Source organism: Carcharhinus amblyrhynchos, chromosome 27, assembly GCF_965287045.1.
Source record: "Carcharhinus amblyrhynchos chromosome 27, sCarAmb.v2.hapA, whole genome shotgun sequence".
NCBI lineage: Eukaryota > Metazoa > Chordata > Chondrichthyes > Carcharhiniformes > Carcharhinidae > Carcharhinus > Carcharhinus amblyrhynchos.
In genome coordinates, this window is record NC_137350.1 from 2,207,623 (window position 1) to 2,226,308 (window position 18,686).

The 18,686-nt window shown below is 42.6% G+C and overlaps 1 protein-coding gene across 4 annotated transcripts in view; it reads right to left on the reverse strand.

Annotated features, from left to right (window-relative positions):
- LOC145359270 (protein TANC2-like) overlaps positions 1-18,686 on the reverse strand; it is a 1,038,666-nt gene that overhangs the window by 105,483 nt on the left and 914,497 nt on the right. For all 4 annotated transcript variants that reach the window (XM_080213802.1, XM_080213801.1, XM_080213799.1 and 1 more), the window contains 2 exons: positions 2,273-2,381; positions 641-763 (listed from right to left, as the gene is read on the reverse strand). In XM_080213802.1, coding sequence (XP_080069928.1) covers positions 641-763; positions 2,273-2,381 — 232 coding nt within the window. The remainder of the gene's footprint in view (positions 1-640; positions 764-2,272; positions 2,382-18,686) is intronic.

An 18,686-nucleotide genomic window follows, 5' to 3' on the forward strand; every position in this document is an offset into this window, starting at 1 on the left:
AGGACCCCGAGGTCCCTCTGCACCGTCGCCTGCTGCAGTTTTTCGCCACGTAAGGAATAGTCCTTCCTACCATTCTTCCTACCAAAGTGGACCACCTCACACTTGCCAACATTAAATTCCATTTGCCATTTCCTGGCCCATTCGCCCAGCCTATCTAGATCCTTCCGCAGACTCTCCACACCCTCCGCACAATTTGCCGTTCCCCCAATCTTGGTGTCATCAGCAAATTTTGATCCCTACCTACCAGGCCTGTCTATAACCCTCAATCCCATTAAATCCCATGTACTCATCCAGAAGTCTCTTAAAAGATCCCAACGAGTTCGACTCCACCACCACCGACGGCAGCCGATTCCACTCACCCACCACTCTCTGAGTGAAAATTGCTTTAAGTGCTAACAGAAACAATTAACACAGAGAGATAATTACAACATACTTTTTAATTTTTGATTTTGAATCAAATTTTGTTTCAGTCAAATTACAAAATCATTGTTAAATCTAAAGCAGTCTTATGCCATAAGTTCATGATTCCTGAAAATTGGTGGTAACAAAACTGAAGATGGCCTGCATTATGAGCTGCATTCAAATTCAGGACTAAAAACATCATTTGACACACAGAATTAACTATTAATTATTGCCTTACCTTGATGTTTGGAGTGTATAAATTGCGTAAAGATGCTAATGCTGTGGACAGTCCTTCTGTGCTGTAAGATATCCACAATCCTTGTAGTATTGATGATGAAACCCCAACTTTTTTGCTCAGACCCTTCAAAGAATTAAGAGAAATAGTGAACACTTCTCCCAGTCATGGTGGAAGAAACAATGACATTGTTAAATGCTCAAATATAATAAAGCCCAAATACTAATTTACTCCTGTTTGGTGTTAACTCCTCTGCATGCACAGCATGCATTACACAAAATTAACAATTCACTCCCAGTTGCGTTATATTAATCATATAGATGACATCCTTTAAAGCAGTCATCCTCTCTCTCCTACTCTATATTTTTTCTCAACCAATCAATTAATATCAGACAAGAACCAGAATTCTAATATTAAGTATGTACAATTCTCCAATTGAATATGGTAGAAAAATATACCAAAACAGGTAAGAACAAATATAATAGGCAGAAATAGGTTCAAGCTTTTAATCTGCATGCACTCAGCAGAAATGCACCCAATGGTGAATTATTAATTGATGGACTGATGCTACCTGCCAATGTATTGTATTTTGGAATAACAGCATTTGTATATGCAGGCTTTTTTGACACAATGCATTCCTCACCTCATGACATTGTTAGAGGAAGGTAATGGCAAACCTTTTCACAGGAAGGCAGGGAAATAAAATGGAATGTTATCTCTAATATTGTGAGGGACATTGTGCTAGGGCACCACAGAGGGTTCAGTGTGCCAAAGAACCACTAATAACTCAGAACATCACAATGAGACCCAGCATTTGTTATCTATTCCTAAATGCCCTTGAAAAGGTGGTGGTGAGCCACTTCCTTGAATCACTGCAGTCCATGTCATGTAGGTATACCTACAGTGCTTTTCCCACAGGCATTTGACACAACTCAGCATCTCGCCGGGACATTTCAGAGAGCAGTTGGGAGTCAACCACATTGCTCTCGATCTGGAGTTACAAGTAGGCCGGACTGGGTAAAGATGGTAGATTTCCTGCCTTGAAGGTTATTCATAAACTGGATTAATAAGTAAATGTAAAAAAGTTTATTAGTCACAAGTAAGGTTTACATGAACATTGCAATGAAGTTACTGTGAAATTCTCCTAGTTGCCACATTCTGGCACTGTTTGGGTACACTGAGGGAGAATTTAGTATGGCCAATGCACCTAATCAGCACTTCTTTCAGACTGTGGAAGGAAACCCACACAGACGTGGGGAGAACGTGCAAACTCCACACAGACAGTGACCCAGGCCAGGAATCGAACCCGGGTCCCTGACACTGTGAGGCAGCAGTGCTAACCACTGTGCCACCATTTTTGCCACAATCCAATAATTTCATGATTATTATTAATGAGACTAACATTTTATTCCAGATTTATCACTGGATTCAGTTTCCCCCAGCTGCCATGGTGGGATTTGAATTAGTCTCTGAAGCATTGCTCTGGGCCTCTGGATTACTAGTTCAGTAAAATTACTGCTACAGTTCCTGAATCAGCTGTATCATGCAGATGTAATTTATTCTCTGGTCACCCAGTTGTGTCATCCCGTCATGTACACATGACATAACCTCTTCAAACCTGTTTTCATAAAATACCTTAAATATGTGAGCTTTAAGAATGTGGTGTCCCAGCTCAATGGTCTGTTGGCGGTTCAGTTTACCTTCCTGACGAGAAAACCAAAATGCCAGTAATGTATGGCCACTCCTAAGTAGAAAAACAGAAAGTAGACAAACAATCATGAATTTTGCAATGCCTGATATATATTGGAGATAAGAATACATTATTTACAATATCAACAGAGTATAATATCTTTCCAAAGATGTTCTGCCTCCAACTACAATACACAGAAATGATGATACCCACCAGGAGACAAAAAAAGTTACCTTGCGTACTTTGAAATACTGGCACCTGGGCTGGTAACTGAACCTTGCTGATTGGCATTACTCAAAGTCTGAGGATGGCTTTCCCATGGTGCTTCGGGTGGTGAAGCAGCCAAATTCAAGGTAGGTGAATTCCAAGCCAGCCTGGTAGTTATATACTGATGAGCTTTGCAAAGAAAGTAATGGCTAGATTTGGTACTGAGGAAGGGTTCTTTTTGAAGAGATAGTGGGAAGTAAAAGTGCCAAAATTGTGTTAGAAACTCGCAAAGCTGAGGTGGCTGCGTGTTCAGGAAATGGGTAGGATGGGGTCTGTAAATACCAGAGATGAATCTAATGCATACTGACCAAAGGGTAATTACGTATGAGTAGGGTAAACCCTAACTCTCCCTGGTAAATCCGGATATTCAGTACACCACAGAATTGTATATATACTAAAAGAGAAATATAATTTAAGCCAGTAACTCAAATGCTGTGTTTTCATGCTTTTTGTATATTAACACAAATTGTTTGCACAAGCGCTTAGTTGTTCAACTCTAGTCCACAATACTCTGAAAGCAGCTCAATTTTGGAAGGGAGCAATCTGTAAATCAACTCTTCACTCAGTGCATCACACCTCGAATAACAGCACCGACATCCAAGTGCATTAAAACACGTACAAATGTTTAGAAATTAGGAGTAGGAAAGTGAATCACTTGGAACTTTGGGTATTTTGACAAATTACAATTTATTCAACAAATTTCAGACAGCAAAAATATGGCACACAAAGTTGCTTCAGATAACTAAAAATATGAAGATATACTTAGTAAAACATTGTAACTACATTTTCTTCCTGCAACATGAGAGATTGAGGAGAGAAGTTAAAACTACCAGCCACCAAAAATAAAACTGATGACAGCGAATGAACATTTTTAGAACATAGAACATAGAACATAGAACATAACAGCGCAGAACAGGCCCTTCGGCCCACGATGTTGCGCCGACCAGTTACAAAACAATGACCCACTAACCTAAACCAATCCCTTCTCGTCCATAAACCTATCCACGGATCTCTTAAACGCCCCCAAACTAGGCGCATTTACAACTGCAGCAGGCAGGGCATTCCAATCCCTCACCACCCTCTGGGTAAAGAACCTACCCCTGACATCCGTCCTATAACTACCACCCCTTAATTTAGAGCCATGCCCCCTCGTGCTAGATTTCTCCATCAGAGGAAAAAGGCTATCACTATCCACCCTATCTAAACCTCTAATCATCTTATATGTTTCAATAAGATCCCCTCTTAGCCGCCTTCTTTCCAGCGAAAACAACCCCAAATCCCTCGGTCTCTCCTCATAGGACCTCCCCTCCATACCAGGCAACATCCTGGTAAACCTCCTCTGCACCCTCTCCAAAGCCTCCACATCCTTCCTATAATGTGGGGACCAGAACTGCACACAGTACTCCAAGTGCGGCCGCACCAGAGTTGTGTACAGTTGCAACATGACGCTGCGACTCCTAAATTCAATCCCCCTACCAATAAACGCCAAGACACCGTATGCCTTCTTAACAACCTTATCTACCTGACTCCCAACTTTCAGGGATCTATGTACACATACACCTAGATCCCTCTGCTCATCCACACTATTCAAAGTCCTCCCGTTAGCCCTATACTCGACACATCTGTTATTCTTACCAAAGTGAATTACCTCACACTTCTCCGCATTAAACTCCATCCGCCACCTCTCGGCCCAGCTCTGCAACCTGTCTGAGTCTTCCTGCAAACTATGACACCCTTCATCACTATCTACCACACCTCCGACTTTGGTGTCATCAGCAAACTTACTAATCCACCCAACTATACCCTCATCCAGATCATTAATAAAAATTACAAACAGCAGTGGCCCCAAAACAGATCCCTGAGGCACACCACTCGAAACCGAACTCCATGATGAATATTTACCATCAACCACTACCCTCTGTCTCCTATCTGATAGCCAATTCCTGATCCAATTCCCTAGATCACCCCCAATCCCATACATCTGCATTTTCTGCAGAAGCCTACCATGGTGAACCTTATCAAACGCCTTACTAAAATCCATATACACCACGTCCACTGCCTTACCCCCATCCACCTCTTTGGTCACTTTCTCAAAAAACTCAATAAGGCTAGTAAGGCACGACCTACCCGCCACAAAACCATGCTGACTATCTCCAATCAATTCTTTACTCTCCAAATAACTACAAATCCTATCCCGAATAATTTTTTCTAAAACCTTGCCCACAACAGAAGTGAGACTCACCGGTCTATAATTCCCGGGGAAGTCTCTGTTCCCCTTCTTAAACAATGGGACAACATTCGCTAACCTCCAATCTTCCGGTACTATACCAGAGGCCAACGACGACCTGAAGATCAGAGCCAGAGGCTCTGCAATCACTTCTCTTGCCTCCCAGAGAATCCTGGGGTAAATCCCATCCGGACCAGGGGACTTATCTATTTTCAGACCCTCCAGAATATCTAGCACATCCTCCTTATCAACTGCAACACTGTCAATTCTACTCCCCTGCAATCCAGTGTCCTCCTCAGCTATATCCATGTCCCCCTGCGTGAACACCGAAGAGAAATATTGGTTCAATGCCTCTCCAATCTCCTCCGGTTCCACACATAACTTCCCTCTGCTGTCTATAACTGGCCCTAATCTTGCCCTAACCAACCTTCTGTTCTTAACATACCTATAGAACGCCTTAGGATTCTCCTTAACCCTATCAGCCAAAGTCTTCTCATGTCCTCTTTTAGCCCTTCTTAGCTCACTCTTCAACTCCCTCCTAGCCAATCTAAAGTTTTCTAGTGCACTACCCGAGCCCTCACGTCTCATCCGAACATAAGCCTCCTTTTTCCTCTTAACCAACGATAAAACTTTTTTGGTGCACCATGGTTCCCTAGCCCTACCAATTCCTCCTTGCCTGACAGGGACATACCTATCACGGACTCGCAGTAGCTGCTCCTTGAAAAAACTCCACATTTCAGACGTTCCCAGTCCCTGTAATCTCCTAGTCCAACCAATGCTTCCTAATTCTCTCCTAATAGCCTCATAATTACCCTTCCCCCAGCTAAAACCACTAGCCCGAGGTTCATGCCTATCCCTTTCCATCACTAAGGTGAACGTAACCGAATTGTGGTCACTATCACCAAAATGCACACCAACTTCCAAGTCTAGCACCTGGTCTGGCTCATTTCCCAGCACCAAATCCAATATAGCCTCACCTCTAGTTGGCCTATCTACATACTGAGTCAAAAAACCTTCCTGCACGCTTTGTACAAAAACTGACCCCTCTAACGAGCTAGAGCTATAACAATTCCAATCAATATTAGTAAAGTTAAAATCCCCCATAACAATTACCCTATTACTTTCACTCCTAACCAGGATCGTCTCCGCAATCCTTTCCTCAACCTCTCTAGAACTTTTAGGAGGTCTATAAAAGACTCCCAACAGGGTGACCTCTCCTCTCCTATTTGTAATCTCCGCCCATACTACCTCAACAGACAAGTCCTCATCAAACTTCCTCTCTGACACTGTGATACAATCCCTGACCAATAAAGCTACCCCTCCTAGCTCCTTCTCTACTCCGACTAAAGCATTTGAACCCCGGGACCTGCAACATCCATTCCTGCCCCTGCTCTATCCATGTCTCTGAAATGGCCACAACATCGAAGTCCCAGGTACTGGTCCACGCTGCAAGTTCATCCACTTTATTGTGAATACTCCTCGCATTAAAGTATACACATTTCAAACCCTGCTCCACCCCACCCCTGCGATGCTGTGCATTGCAGTCCCCATCTATGCCCCCCTCACTTTCAACCCCTCTACTCAGGATCCCACACCCCCTCCGAATCAGTTTAAACCTCCCTGCATAGCCTTAGCAAATTTACCCCCCAGGATATTGATTCCCCTCTGATTCAGGTGCAGACCATCCCTCATATAGAGGTCCCACCTTCCCCAGAATGAGCCCCAATTGCTCAAGTACCTGAACCCCTCCCTCCTGCACCAACCCCTCAGCCACAAGTTCAAACTTTCCCTCTCCCTATTCCTCTCTAAACTATCCCGTGGCACAGGCAAGAGTCCGGAGATAACCACTCTTTCTGACTTGGCCTTTAGTTTCCACCCCAACTCCATAAATCTCTGCTTAATATCCCCTTCCCTTAACCTCCCTATGTCATGTGTCCCCACATGAACTATAACTTGGGGTTGATCTCCCTCTCCCTTAAGAGTCCTGAATATCCTTTCCGATACATCCCGGACCCCAGCCCCTGGTAGGCAACACACCAGCCCTGAGTCCCTACCTTTACTTCCAACTCTCTTATCTGTCCCTTTAACTGTGGAGTCCCCAATCACGAGGCCCAATCTTTTACAGCCCCTAACCACCTGAGCTTTCACACTAGGCTCTCCCCCAGCAGCCTGCTCCCTTTGGCTATCCCCAGTTGATTCCTCCTCAACTGTAGCCTCCAGGACCGAAAACCTATTTTGGAGGGGAACAGCCCCAGGGGATAGTCCCCCCACCTGCTTCTTTCCTCTCTTCTTGGCAGTGACCCAAGACTCATTTCTAGGAGTGACTATCTCCTTATAACTCCTATCAATGTCCTCCTCCGCCTCCCGAATTATGTGGAGTTCCTCTAATTCCACCTCCAGCTCCTTTACACGCTCCTCCAGAAGCTGCAATCTAACACACTTCTTACAAGTAAAATCACCTGAAACACTACTAGATTCCCTCACCACATACATCCCACAGGAGATGCAGCACACTGCCTGAACTGCCATCCCTGAAACAATTACCAGCAGAAAAATAAAAACTATAATAAAAAAAAACTTCCCCCACACTTATAATTAGGTTAGAGGAAGTGGGAGGGTGGAACACTACAGCACAAACAGGCCCTTCGGCCCACAAGTTGCGCCGATCACATCAACACCTACCAATCCATAGACTTATCTATAACCCCCAATCCCATTAAATCCCATATACTCATCCAGAAGTCTTTTAAAAGACCCCAGCGAGTTCGCCTCCACCACCACTGACGGCAGCCGATTCCATTCACTCACCACCCTCTGAGTGAAAAACTTACCCCTAACATCACTTCTGTACATGCTTCCCTGCACCTTAAATCTGTGTCCTCTCGTAGCGACCATTTCAACCCGGGGAAATAAGAACATAAGAAATAGGTGCAGGAGTAGGCCAACTAGCCCTTCGAGCCTGCCCCGCCATTCAATAAGATCATGGCTGATCAGTCGTGGCTCAGTTCCACATTCCTGCCCTCTCCCCATAACCCTTAATCCCCTCTCTTATCAAAAACGCATCAACCCGCGTCTTAAAAATATTTAGCGAGGTAGCCTCCACCACTTCAACGGGCAGAGAATTCCAGAGATTCACCACCCTTTGAGTGAAGAAGTTCCTCCTCAACTCCGTTCTAAACCTTTATCTTGAGGCTGCCTCTGAGAATCCACCCTATCTATTCCTCTCAACATTTTATAAACTTCTATCAGGTCGCCTCTCAACCTTCGTCTCTCCAGGGAGAAGAGTCCCAGCTCCCTCAACCTAACTTCATAAGGCATGCCTCCCAGTCCAGACAACATCCTTGTAAATCTCCTCTGTACCCTTTCAATAGCTTCTACGTCCTTCCTATAGTGAGGCGACCAGGACTGCGCACAGTACTCCAAATGAGGCCTGACAAGGGTCTTATGATATGAGACTGTTGTTTGCAATGACAGATAGGGCACTGATAGTCAGTCTGAGGCTATGTTTTAACAAAGTGGATCACGACAACATAATACACAAATTTCATAAGAATATTGACCAAAATGATACCAGAATTCCAATCCCTGGAATTTAGAAGGGTAAGGGTGATATGATCAAAGCTTTCAAGGCATTGGGAAACTGACAAGTCCCTTTGAACATCAATATTTATTATTTGCATGCCCTTTAAAAAATCCTGCTTTTCTATTCTTACGCCCAAGGTGAATAGCCTTATAATTCTCTCTATTATACTCCATCTGCCACCTTCTTCCTCACTTACTTAACCTATCTCTTGGCTGCCTCTGTATTCTTACAGCTTACATTCCCACTAATCTTTCTATCATCAATGAACATGCATTACATCCGTCTGTTTGCATAAGTAGTTACTATAGATTATAAATAGCAAACACTCTGGTACTGATCCTTGTGGCACAGCCTGCCATTTTGAAAATGCCACATTTAGCCCTACTTTTCACCTCCTGTTTAGTAACCATTTCTCTATTCATACTAATATATTACCCACAAATCTAGGAATCTTAATCTTGTGTCATAAACTTTTTTGTGGCACCTAATTGAATGCCTTTTTTGAAACTACATCAAATTTTTTCCCCCTTTCCTATCCTACTTCTTACATCTTCAAAATATTTGAATAAATTTGTCAAACATAATTTTCCTTTCATTAAATCATGTTGACTTTGATCATACTATGATTTTCCAAGCATATTGTTCAGACATCCTTAATAACAAATTCCAACACTTTTCAGATGACTAACACTCATGTTAAGTGACCAATAATTTCCCTCTCCCTTTTTTCTTGAATAGTGGTGTTACATTATCTCATTTCCAATCTTCTGGGATCATTCTAGAATCTAGGGAATTTTGGAAAAACATTGCCAGTCCATCTTTAAAGCTCTCTCTTTTATGATCCTAGGGTGAAGTTCATCAGATGCTAGGGATTTAAGATCTTAGTCTCTTAAGCTTTCCTAGTACTTTTTCCTCTGCTGATGTTAATCATCTTAAGTTCCTCAGCCTTTTTAGCCCCTAGGTTACTTTTCCTTTGTTATACGATGTGCCGTACTGTAAAGAAAAACACAAAATATTTGCTCAATGATTTTGCCATTTTCTCATTGCCATTACAATTTATTTTGTCTCTGCATCTAAGAGACCAACATTTACTTTACCTACTCTCTTCCTTTTTATATACCTGTAAAAGCTATTAAAATATGTTTTTATATCCCTGACAATTTTACAATCATGTTTTATTTTTTCCCTTTAATCAATTTTTTAGGTGACCTTTTGCTGGTTTCTAAAACACTCCCAATTCTCAGACTTACTACTGTCCTTAGCAACATTATGACCCTTTTTTAAAAATCTATTGTCCTTAGTCTCCCTTTAAACCACCATGGATCATTCCTGCTGAGTTTTTGTTAAAATATTTTAACTGTTTCTTTAAATGTTCCCCACTGCTATTTACCACTATACCTTTTAGTTTATTTACCCAATCAGCTGTAGCAGCTTTCCTCTTATGCCTATGTAACTAGAATTGTTTATGTTTAAATATTCAACTGAAAGCTCACTCCTCTATTTTGTAACTTGTTAAATGTAAAATTCTTACCCTCAACTTCAAGTCCCTGTATGGCCTTGCCCCACTTGTATTATCGACTAAAATAATTCAAATGACCAGGTCGCTGATTCATTTTTGGCTGCTTATGAAGTCTACAGTTATGCCTGTTGTGCTGTGAGACAGTACACAGGCACTATCTGATTAAGTCTAAAACTAAGAGCATAGATTTAAGGTGAGAGGGGAGAGATACAAGTGTCCAGAGGGGCAATTCTATCACACAGAAGGTGGTGAGTGTCTGGAACAAGCTGCCAGAGGTAGTAGTGGAGGTGGGTACAATGTTGTCTTTTAAAAAGCGTTTTGACAATTACATGGGTAAGATGGGTATAGAGGGATATGGGCCAAATGCGGGCAATTGGGACTAGCTTTGGGGTTTTAAAAAAAGGGCAGCATGGACAAGTTGAGTCAAAGGGCCTGTTTCCATGCTGTAAATCTCTATGACTTTAAGTCAAATTGGCCAGTATTGAATTTTCTAGCTTGATCTATGTGGTAACATAGGAGTTAAGGGGGTGGAAACAATAGTAAAGCTCAAATCATTTGTGTAAATAAACACTTTACAGAAAATCATTGTGAAACGGTGTGTCTATGTTGCATTCCTAAAAGCAACACATGCAATAAAACAATCAACAGTCTGTCAGTAAATCAAGTATGGGGTAGGATTTTATTGCAGGCATTCTAATTGTCACCAAAACACTGACAAGATGGAGATCATTAAGGGAATTTTGAAATTTAGTCTGCTTTTACAAGTTAGCATGAAGGACAAGGGAGCAAGGAATTTTGAAACAGTGTGGGGCAAAAAAAACACCTGGATGATTCTTATTAAATATTTTGTACGCTATGCCTCTTTTGGATTTGTAAAGACGAGCAGTAAATGACCAAAGGTTTATAAAATGCAGGAAATCAGGACATGGGTAATAAAATAAAGTCTGTAATTACTAGAAACTGGGATATGAGTAATAAAGGAAGTCTGTAATTACTAGAAATTAGGTATCAATGAGGCTTGGAATTGTGAAAACACATGAAACGTGCACGTGGAGTCATACAAGTGGTGGGAATGGGGAAATAAGAAAAGATATCATTCATTCATAGTGACTAATATCTCAGGAAAGTTCCATCACTGACCCCAGTGATATCATACACAAGGGGGGAAATGAGGTCAATCCTGGATATAAGGGGATATTTTTCCTTTACTTAACAGTGCAGTAAAGATAGTGTGACCAGCTAGCAGAAGAAGATCTCTCCTGAATCTTCATTCAGGCGATATCTTCACTGATTATTGATCAATGGGAACACAATGAGATTAAAGGCAGAGGTCAGGTGAGAGTTTGTGGGTGTTGATTGTAATCTTGATTTACAGGAATAATCATTGAGATTTTTAATGGAATTCTATGTAAATTAACATGTAGGGCTTGATCTCACTGGCTTGCTGTGCTGGTTGACCAGTATGGCAAGTGGGGAAGATGATGGACGATGATAAAAATGGGTGTGAATCGGTTTGCTTTCCTCTGGCCCTGTTTTGTCAGCGAGATCGGCCAAAATTAGAGAGTTAAAATGACTTACCTTGCTCGCGCAGGGAATTTTGCAACCTACTGGAACCTTCCGCCTCACTTTTGGACTCCATTAGTGAAGTGTAATGGCCACACCAGGGGGAGGGGAAGAAGGGGGAGGGAATCATAGGCCATAGGTGGTCGGAGGCTTGGCAATGCATTGCCCACCATGCATCCTGGCAGCGGATCAGGATGGGCATTAGAAGTGTACCAAGGGGGTGGGGCCTATGATGGGGTTGCTTATGGAGGGGTAGTCAGCATGGTGGAGCCATCCGGGGGGGACACTCCCATTTTCAGACTTTTATAGCACTTTGTATCGATTCAGTTTCTGAAAGCCATACTGTTTAAAACTTAAAGTACTTCAACAAACTCATGATGGTTAACATTTATTTTTGTATTTGGTCAACTTAAGAAAGGCTGATCTTGAGAATATCTTAAACTTTGCTCACCATATATACCTAAATACCGAAAGCTCCCCTTTCAATTCCTTTCTGTGTGCTTCAGTTGACTGGTCTTGTTTAAAAAGTCCACACAACAGGAACATCAGCCTTTTCAGTCCTGCTCCTGAAATCTCCCTTCCCTCTTAAAAACTTTCTGAAAAGCATTTGTTTCGACCGAACTGTCAGTTTCCTTTCAAGTCCAGCAACTATTTGTTCATTTGCTTCTATTTGTGTCTTCAGACATTTTAACGCCATTTTAAGTACAAAAATGTGCCGGTTAGGTGGATTGGCCATGCTAAATTGCCCCTAGTATCTGAAGATGTGTAGATTAGAACAATTAGCCATGGTAAATGTCTGTGGTTATGGGGATAGGACAAGGGAGAGGGCTTAGGTAGATACTCTGTCAGACAGTCGGTGCAGACTCGATGGGCAAATGGCACTGTAGGGGTTTTACATTAAAGGTGTTACAGAAATGGAAGCTTCTGGTGTTATTCTTACTCATCTCTATTTCGTATTTCAAATGAAAGGAAAAGATTTATCTTTCTATCAGGCCTTCTTCAAACCTCAGGTCATCCCAAACCTTTATAACTCAGGTTTACTGTAGAGAACCACAGTAACCAATATACATACAGCAAGGTCCCATTGACAGCAATGAAACATTTGAACACATTGGTGTTTTGATGGTGTTGGCTGAGGGATAAACAAGATTCCAGGAAAATCTGCATCAGATATTTTAGAACTACATGAGGTGGCAGACTGTACCTCAATCTAACATATCAGCTGAAAGATGGCACCTTTTACAATGCAGGACTCCCTCAATACTGTACTGACAGACTAGATTTATGCTTAAGTCTCTGGGAGTGGGGCTGAATTGGAGTTAATACCACTGAGCCAAAATGAAGATTTGAGAGTTAACTCTCATGTGTTTGCTCTGGCTTCAGTTCTGGCTCTCAGTGCTCTCTTCCTCTCTTTCAAATGGGTTTTCATATTTTCCTCCTCTCTTTCATTTACCCATGGGCTTATTGTGTTCTCACTCATTCTGACTTTTTCTCTAAAACTGGTTCTTATTGCACTCTCTTTGACCTTTGCTACTCACATGCTCCAGATGAGTGCGCTGCCTCCTAATTACTTTCTGGAATTTGACTCCAGTTCCAATTTCCACAACTCGATTTTTCCTGCTTATGCTAATTTTAGACTATATAGTACTCGGCATGCTAGGTTATGGGATATTATTTAAACAGTATTTTTAAACCATTAAATGTTTAATGAGAGTATGAGAAAGGAAAGTATTACTTTTATAAAGACTGAATTAGAACTAGCTTTTTTGAAAATGCAAAAGCTTTGTTTAGTTCAAAACTTTGTTAAATGCAGTGACACCAAAAGAACTGAAACCTGGAGATGTTTCATGTCAACTGCCTTGAAGACAATTCAATTGTTAATGCTTGAAGACAACATGCCAATAACATTAAATATGAATCTTCCTGTAGCTGCACTGCTGTAAATCTGGATACATTCCAATCAATTCCTGCAAACTGAAACAAATACAGAAAATATGTACACCCTAGCCAATCCTACACTTCAAAGAATAGCTCTCCAGATCTTACAGCCATTCAGGCATATGCTAGAAACAGTGATATGTGGGTCAGCAGTCAACTCCCTCGAGCTCATATAGACCGTTTTTCCCCTGACTTTGCTGATGAGCAACTGCAACATCTTCTCACTGTCATGAAGTCACACAAAAATGTCTTTTTAAAAAATCCTTCAACTAAAATTCTGGAATTTGAAATGAGACAAAACAAACTGCATTAAAATGTGACACCACTAGAGAGAGACATTTCAGGTAATCTGCAGACGTTGAAACCCAACAGCAAGGAAGATATTAAAAACACAAAGTCCTGGACTTTAATCAACTATAATAGTATTAAGATAATGGGGAACTGCTAGCCAGCCAGGGTATAAAACCAACAGACACTCAAAGCTCCTGTGGAGGATGAAGGAACTCCATCTCCTGTTGACTGCTGCAATCTTGAAATGTGTCAAAAGTTTCTGAGATCATACAAATGCAATGACTTATTCTACACTAACGACTACAGTAGGGCTTTAAGAATTGGGCTTGCAATACGCAGAAGCAGAGGGATCTGGAAAAGCTGCTACTGGAGTAGTAAAGGATCTCTTTGGCTAAGGTCAAGCCCAAGATCAGGTGTGATGCCTTTTCTTGTCAGTTTGGATCTTGTGAGGACCATGAATAAGATTCAATTTGTATTTGAATCGGTTTTTGGAGGAAGCAAGGAGATGCATTAAGGACTAGCCATGTCCACTCAGCCATTGGCTTTTTAACTCTCAGAAAGGCATCATTTAAAAAAAATCTCTCAACAGCACTGTACTTTCTAAAATGAAAATAGTGAAATGTTTGCAAGGTTTTCATTACTATATTGAAACACCTCATAGAATATTCTGATCTTAGTAGAGAATGTAAATATCATGACACTCTCCTGTTAATGATGACTTGAAATGTTTATTAATGTTGCTTTCCAGATATTTTATCTATAAAGTATACTTGTGCAAAAAAAAGTCCTTCCCTCTTAAGTAAATCCAGTACAAGAGGTGGTGAATATCCTGAAGAACGAACCTTAGGAAAGGCACATTGATATTTTGAAGATGGATGAGAGATTTTTTAAGAAAGGGAAATTGTCTAATTGTCTCCAATAAGCAGTTAATAGATTTCAAAGGAACCAGCTAACTTAAAATGACTGCAAGATTCAATGCAGACAAGCAAAGGACTTAACCATAATTTAATTTAACCTTATATTTGGATTCTTAACTTTTGTCATTTTTGATACACGTGTGCATGCATGCCCTCAGATTTAGCAGCTTGCTCCTTTGTTCATAGAGGCAGACGTTACAGCACAGAAACAGGCCCTTCGGCCCAACTTGTGCATGCTGTCCTTCTTACTTAGCCACTAAGCTAGTCCTAATCGGCCCTTATCCTGCTATCTTACCCATGTAAATGTCTAAATGCTTTTTAAAAGACAAAATTGTACCCATCTCTGCTACTACCTGTGGTAGCTTATTCCAGATACTCACCACTCTGTGTGACCACTCAAGCAAACCTTGCGACTGGCTCCTTATTGTACGTTGCATAGATAGTAAAACATACATTCGGATTTGGAAAAGTCATCAATGGGGGTCAAGAAATTTAGAAGCCTTTGGTGTGACTAACTAGAGTAGTTAGTTGCAACAACAGACTTCCTCCCACAGTCCAAAGACGTTAAGTGGATTGGCCATGTTAAAATTGCTCCTTAATGCCCAAAGATGTGTAGGTTCTATGGAATAGCCATGGTAAATGTGCGGGGATACATCAGGGAGGTGATGTTGGGTAAGATGCTCTCTCAAAGAGTTAGTGCAAGCTTGATGAACCAAATGGCCTCCTTTTACACGATAGGGGTTCTATGATTCAAAGTTTTTAAAGTTTAAAGCTTATATTAATGCTGCAATTAGGTTACTATGAAAATTCCCCAGTCGCCACACTCTGGCATCTGTTCAGGTACACGAAGGGAGAATTTAGCATGGCCAATGCACCTAACTAGCATGTCTTTCGGATTATGGGAAGAAACTGGAGCACCTGGACGAAAGCCATGCAGACACAGATAACATGCAGACTCCGCACAGACAGTAACCCAAGCTGGTAATTGAACTGGGTCCCTGGCACTGAGGCAGCATTGCTAACCATTGTGCCACCATGCCACCCAAGTGGCTTGAACTTCCAGATGGTGGTGCTCCCAGGTATCTGTTTCTCCTGTCTTTCTGGATGGTATTATTGGTTGTGACTTTGGAATGTGCTGCCTAAGGAACCTGCATTCCTTCGGTGAGTTTTGTAGATGGTACACAAGGCTGCCACTGTTTGCCATTGGTGAAGAGATTGAATATTTGTGGAAGGAGTATCAATCAAGCATGCTGCGTCGTCCTGTTTTCTCTGATATGCAATATCTCAAAGCTTCCAGGGAAGTTCTCTTTTCATTTTAACTTTAAAGCCCTGATTTAGCATAACTTAGTAAAAAGTCTGACAACACCAGGTTTTAGTCCAACTGATTTATTTGATAATACTCACAAGCTTTCGAGGTTTCCCTCTTCGTCAGGTGAATGGAGAGTTCTGGCCTCAGACAGAGCATATAAAGCACAGACAGTTTAGAGATTACTGATTAGAATGCGAATCCTTACACCTAACCTGCTGTTCAAGACCTGAAGTGGCTGACAATGTGAGTGGAAGGAGCACTGATCACAGGTTACAGAGATGTGTATTGTCTCCAGACAGTACAGTAAGTGAGGTTTTGCAAACCCAGGCAAGTCACGGGGGTTACAGATAGTGCGACATGAACCCAAGATCCCTGTTGAGACCGTCCTCATGTGTGCGGAACTTGGCTATCAGTCTCTGTTCAGCGACTCTGCGCTGTCGTGTGTCGTGAAGGCTGCCTTGGAGAATGCTTACACGAAGGTCAGAGGCTGAATGCCCGTGACCACTGAAGTGTTCGCCAACAGGAAGGGAACAGTCTTGCCTGGTGATTGCCCAGCGATGTTCATTCATCTGTTGTCGTAGCGTCTGCATGGTCTCCCCAATGTACCATGCTTCGGGACATCCTTTCTTGCAACATATCAGGTAGACAATGTTGGCCGAGTTGCAAGAGCATCTACCATGTACCTGGTGGATGGTATTCTCACGTTTGATGATGGTATCCATGTCGATGATCCGGCATGTCTCGCAGAGGTTGCTGTGGCAGGGTTGTGTAGAATTGTGGTCACTGTTCTTCTGAAGACTGGGTAGTTTGCTGCGAACAATGGTCTGTTTGAGGTTGTGTGGTTGTCTGAAGGCAAGAAGTGGGGGTGTGGGGATAGCCCTGGCGAGATGTTCGTCTTCATCAATGATATGTTGAAGACTCCGGAGAAGATGTCGTAGTTTCTCCGCTCCGGGGAAGTACTGGACGACGAAGGGTACTCTGTCCACTGTGTCCCGTGTTTGCCTTCTGAGGAGATCGGTGCGGTTTTTTGCTGTGGCGCATTGGAACTGTCGATCTATGAGTCGAGCACCATATCCTGTTATTATGAGGGCATCTTTCAGGGTCTGCAGGTGTCTGTCACGATCCTCCTCATCTGAGCAAATCCTGTGTATATGGAGCGCTTGTCCATAGGGAATGGCTTCTTTAACATGTTTAGGGTGGAAACTGGAGAAGTGGAGCATTGTGAGATTGTCTGTGGGCTTGCGGTAGTGAGGTGCTGAGGTGACCGTCCTTAATGGAGATGCGTGTGTCCAAGAATGCAACTGATTCTGGGGAATAGTCCATGGTGAGTCTGATGGTGGGGTGGAATTTGTTGATATCATCGTATAGTTGTTTCAGTGATTGTTCACCATGAGGCCAAAGGAAGAAAATGTCATCGATGTATCTAGTGTACAGCATCGGTTGAAGATTCTGTGCAGTGAAGAAGTCTTGTTTGAACCTGTGCATGAAGATGTTGGCATATTGAGGTGCAAATTTGATCCCCATGGCTGTTCCATGTGTCTGGATGAAAAACTGGTTGTTGAAGGTGAAGACATTGTGGTCCAGGATAAAGCGGATGAGTTGTAAAATTGCATCTGGAAACTGGCAGTTGTCAGTACTGAGGCAGTCGCAGCAATGCCATCGTTGTGGGGATGTTGGTGTAGAGCGCCGAGACGTCCATTGTGACGAGGAGTGTCCCTGGTTCAAGTGCTCCATGTGTGCTGAGTTTCAGTAGGAAGTCCGTAGTGTCGCGACAAAAGCTGGGGGTTCTTTGTACAATGGGTTTCAGGATGCCCTCGACGCAGCCGGAGAGGTTCTCACACAGAGTCCCATTGCCCGATACGATGGGACGGCCAGGTGTGTTTGCCTTGTGTATCTTTGGGAGGCAGTAGAGATCTCCAATGCGGGGAGTACGTGGAATGAGAGCACGGAGGGTGCTCTGAAGGTCCGGATCAAAGGTCTTGATCAGATTGTTGAGTTGACGAGTGTGTTCTTTGGTCGGATCTGTGGGTAACTGTCTGTAGTGTTCCTCATTGTTTAGTTGTCGGTACACTTCTTTACAGTAATCCGTTCTGTTCAGTATGACGATGGCCCCTCCTTTGTCTGCTGGTTTGATGACAATGTTGCGGTTTGTCTTGAGAGCGTTGACAATAGACCTCCCTGCGGTACTGCTGTTTTCTACTGTGGTGCCGGGGGAGGCTTGGTTGTTGCTGGCGGCGATGCCGAGTTTTTCAAGTTTCCTGTTCTTGGTGTGCATGTAGGTGGTGTAGTTTCTTTGTCTCAACGCATTGCCATCCACGCTCTCAAGACAAACCGCAACATTGTCATCAAACCAGCAGAAAAGAACCCCCAGCTTTTGTCGCGACACTACGGACTTCCTACTGAAACTCAGCACACATGGAGCACTTGAACCAGGGACACTCCTCGTCACAATGGACGTCTCGGCGCTCTACACCAACATCCCCACAACGATGGCATTGCTGCGACTGCCTCAGTACTGACAACTGCCAGTTTCCAGATGCAATTTTACAACTCATCCGCTTTATCCTGGACCACAATGTCTTCACCTTCAACAACCAGTTTTTCATCCAGACACATGGAACAGCCATGGGGACCAAATTTGCACCTCAATATGCCAACATCTTCATGCACAGGTTCAAACAAGACTTCTTCACTGCACAGAATCTTCAACCGATGCTGTACACTAGATACATCGATGACATTTTC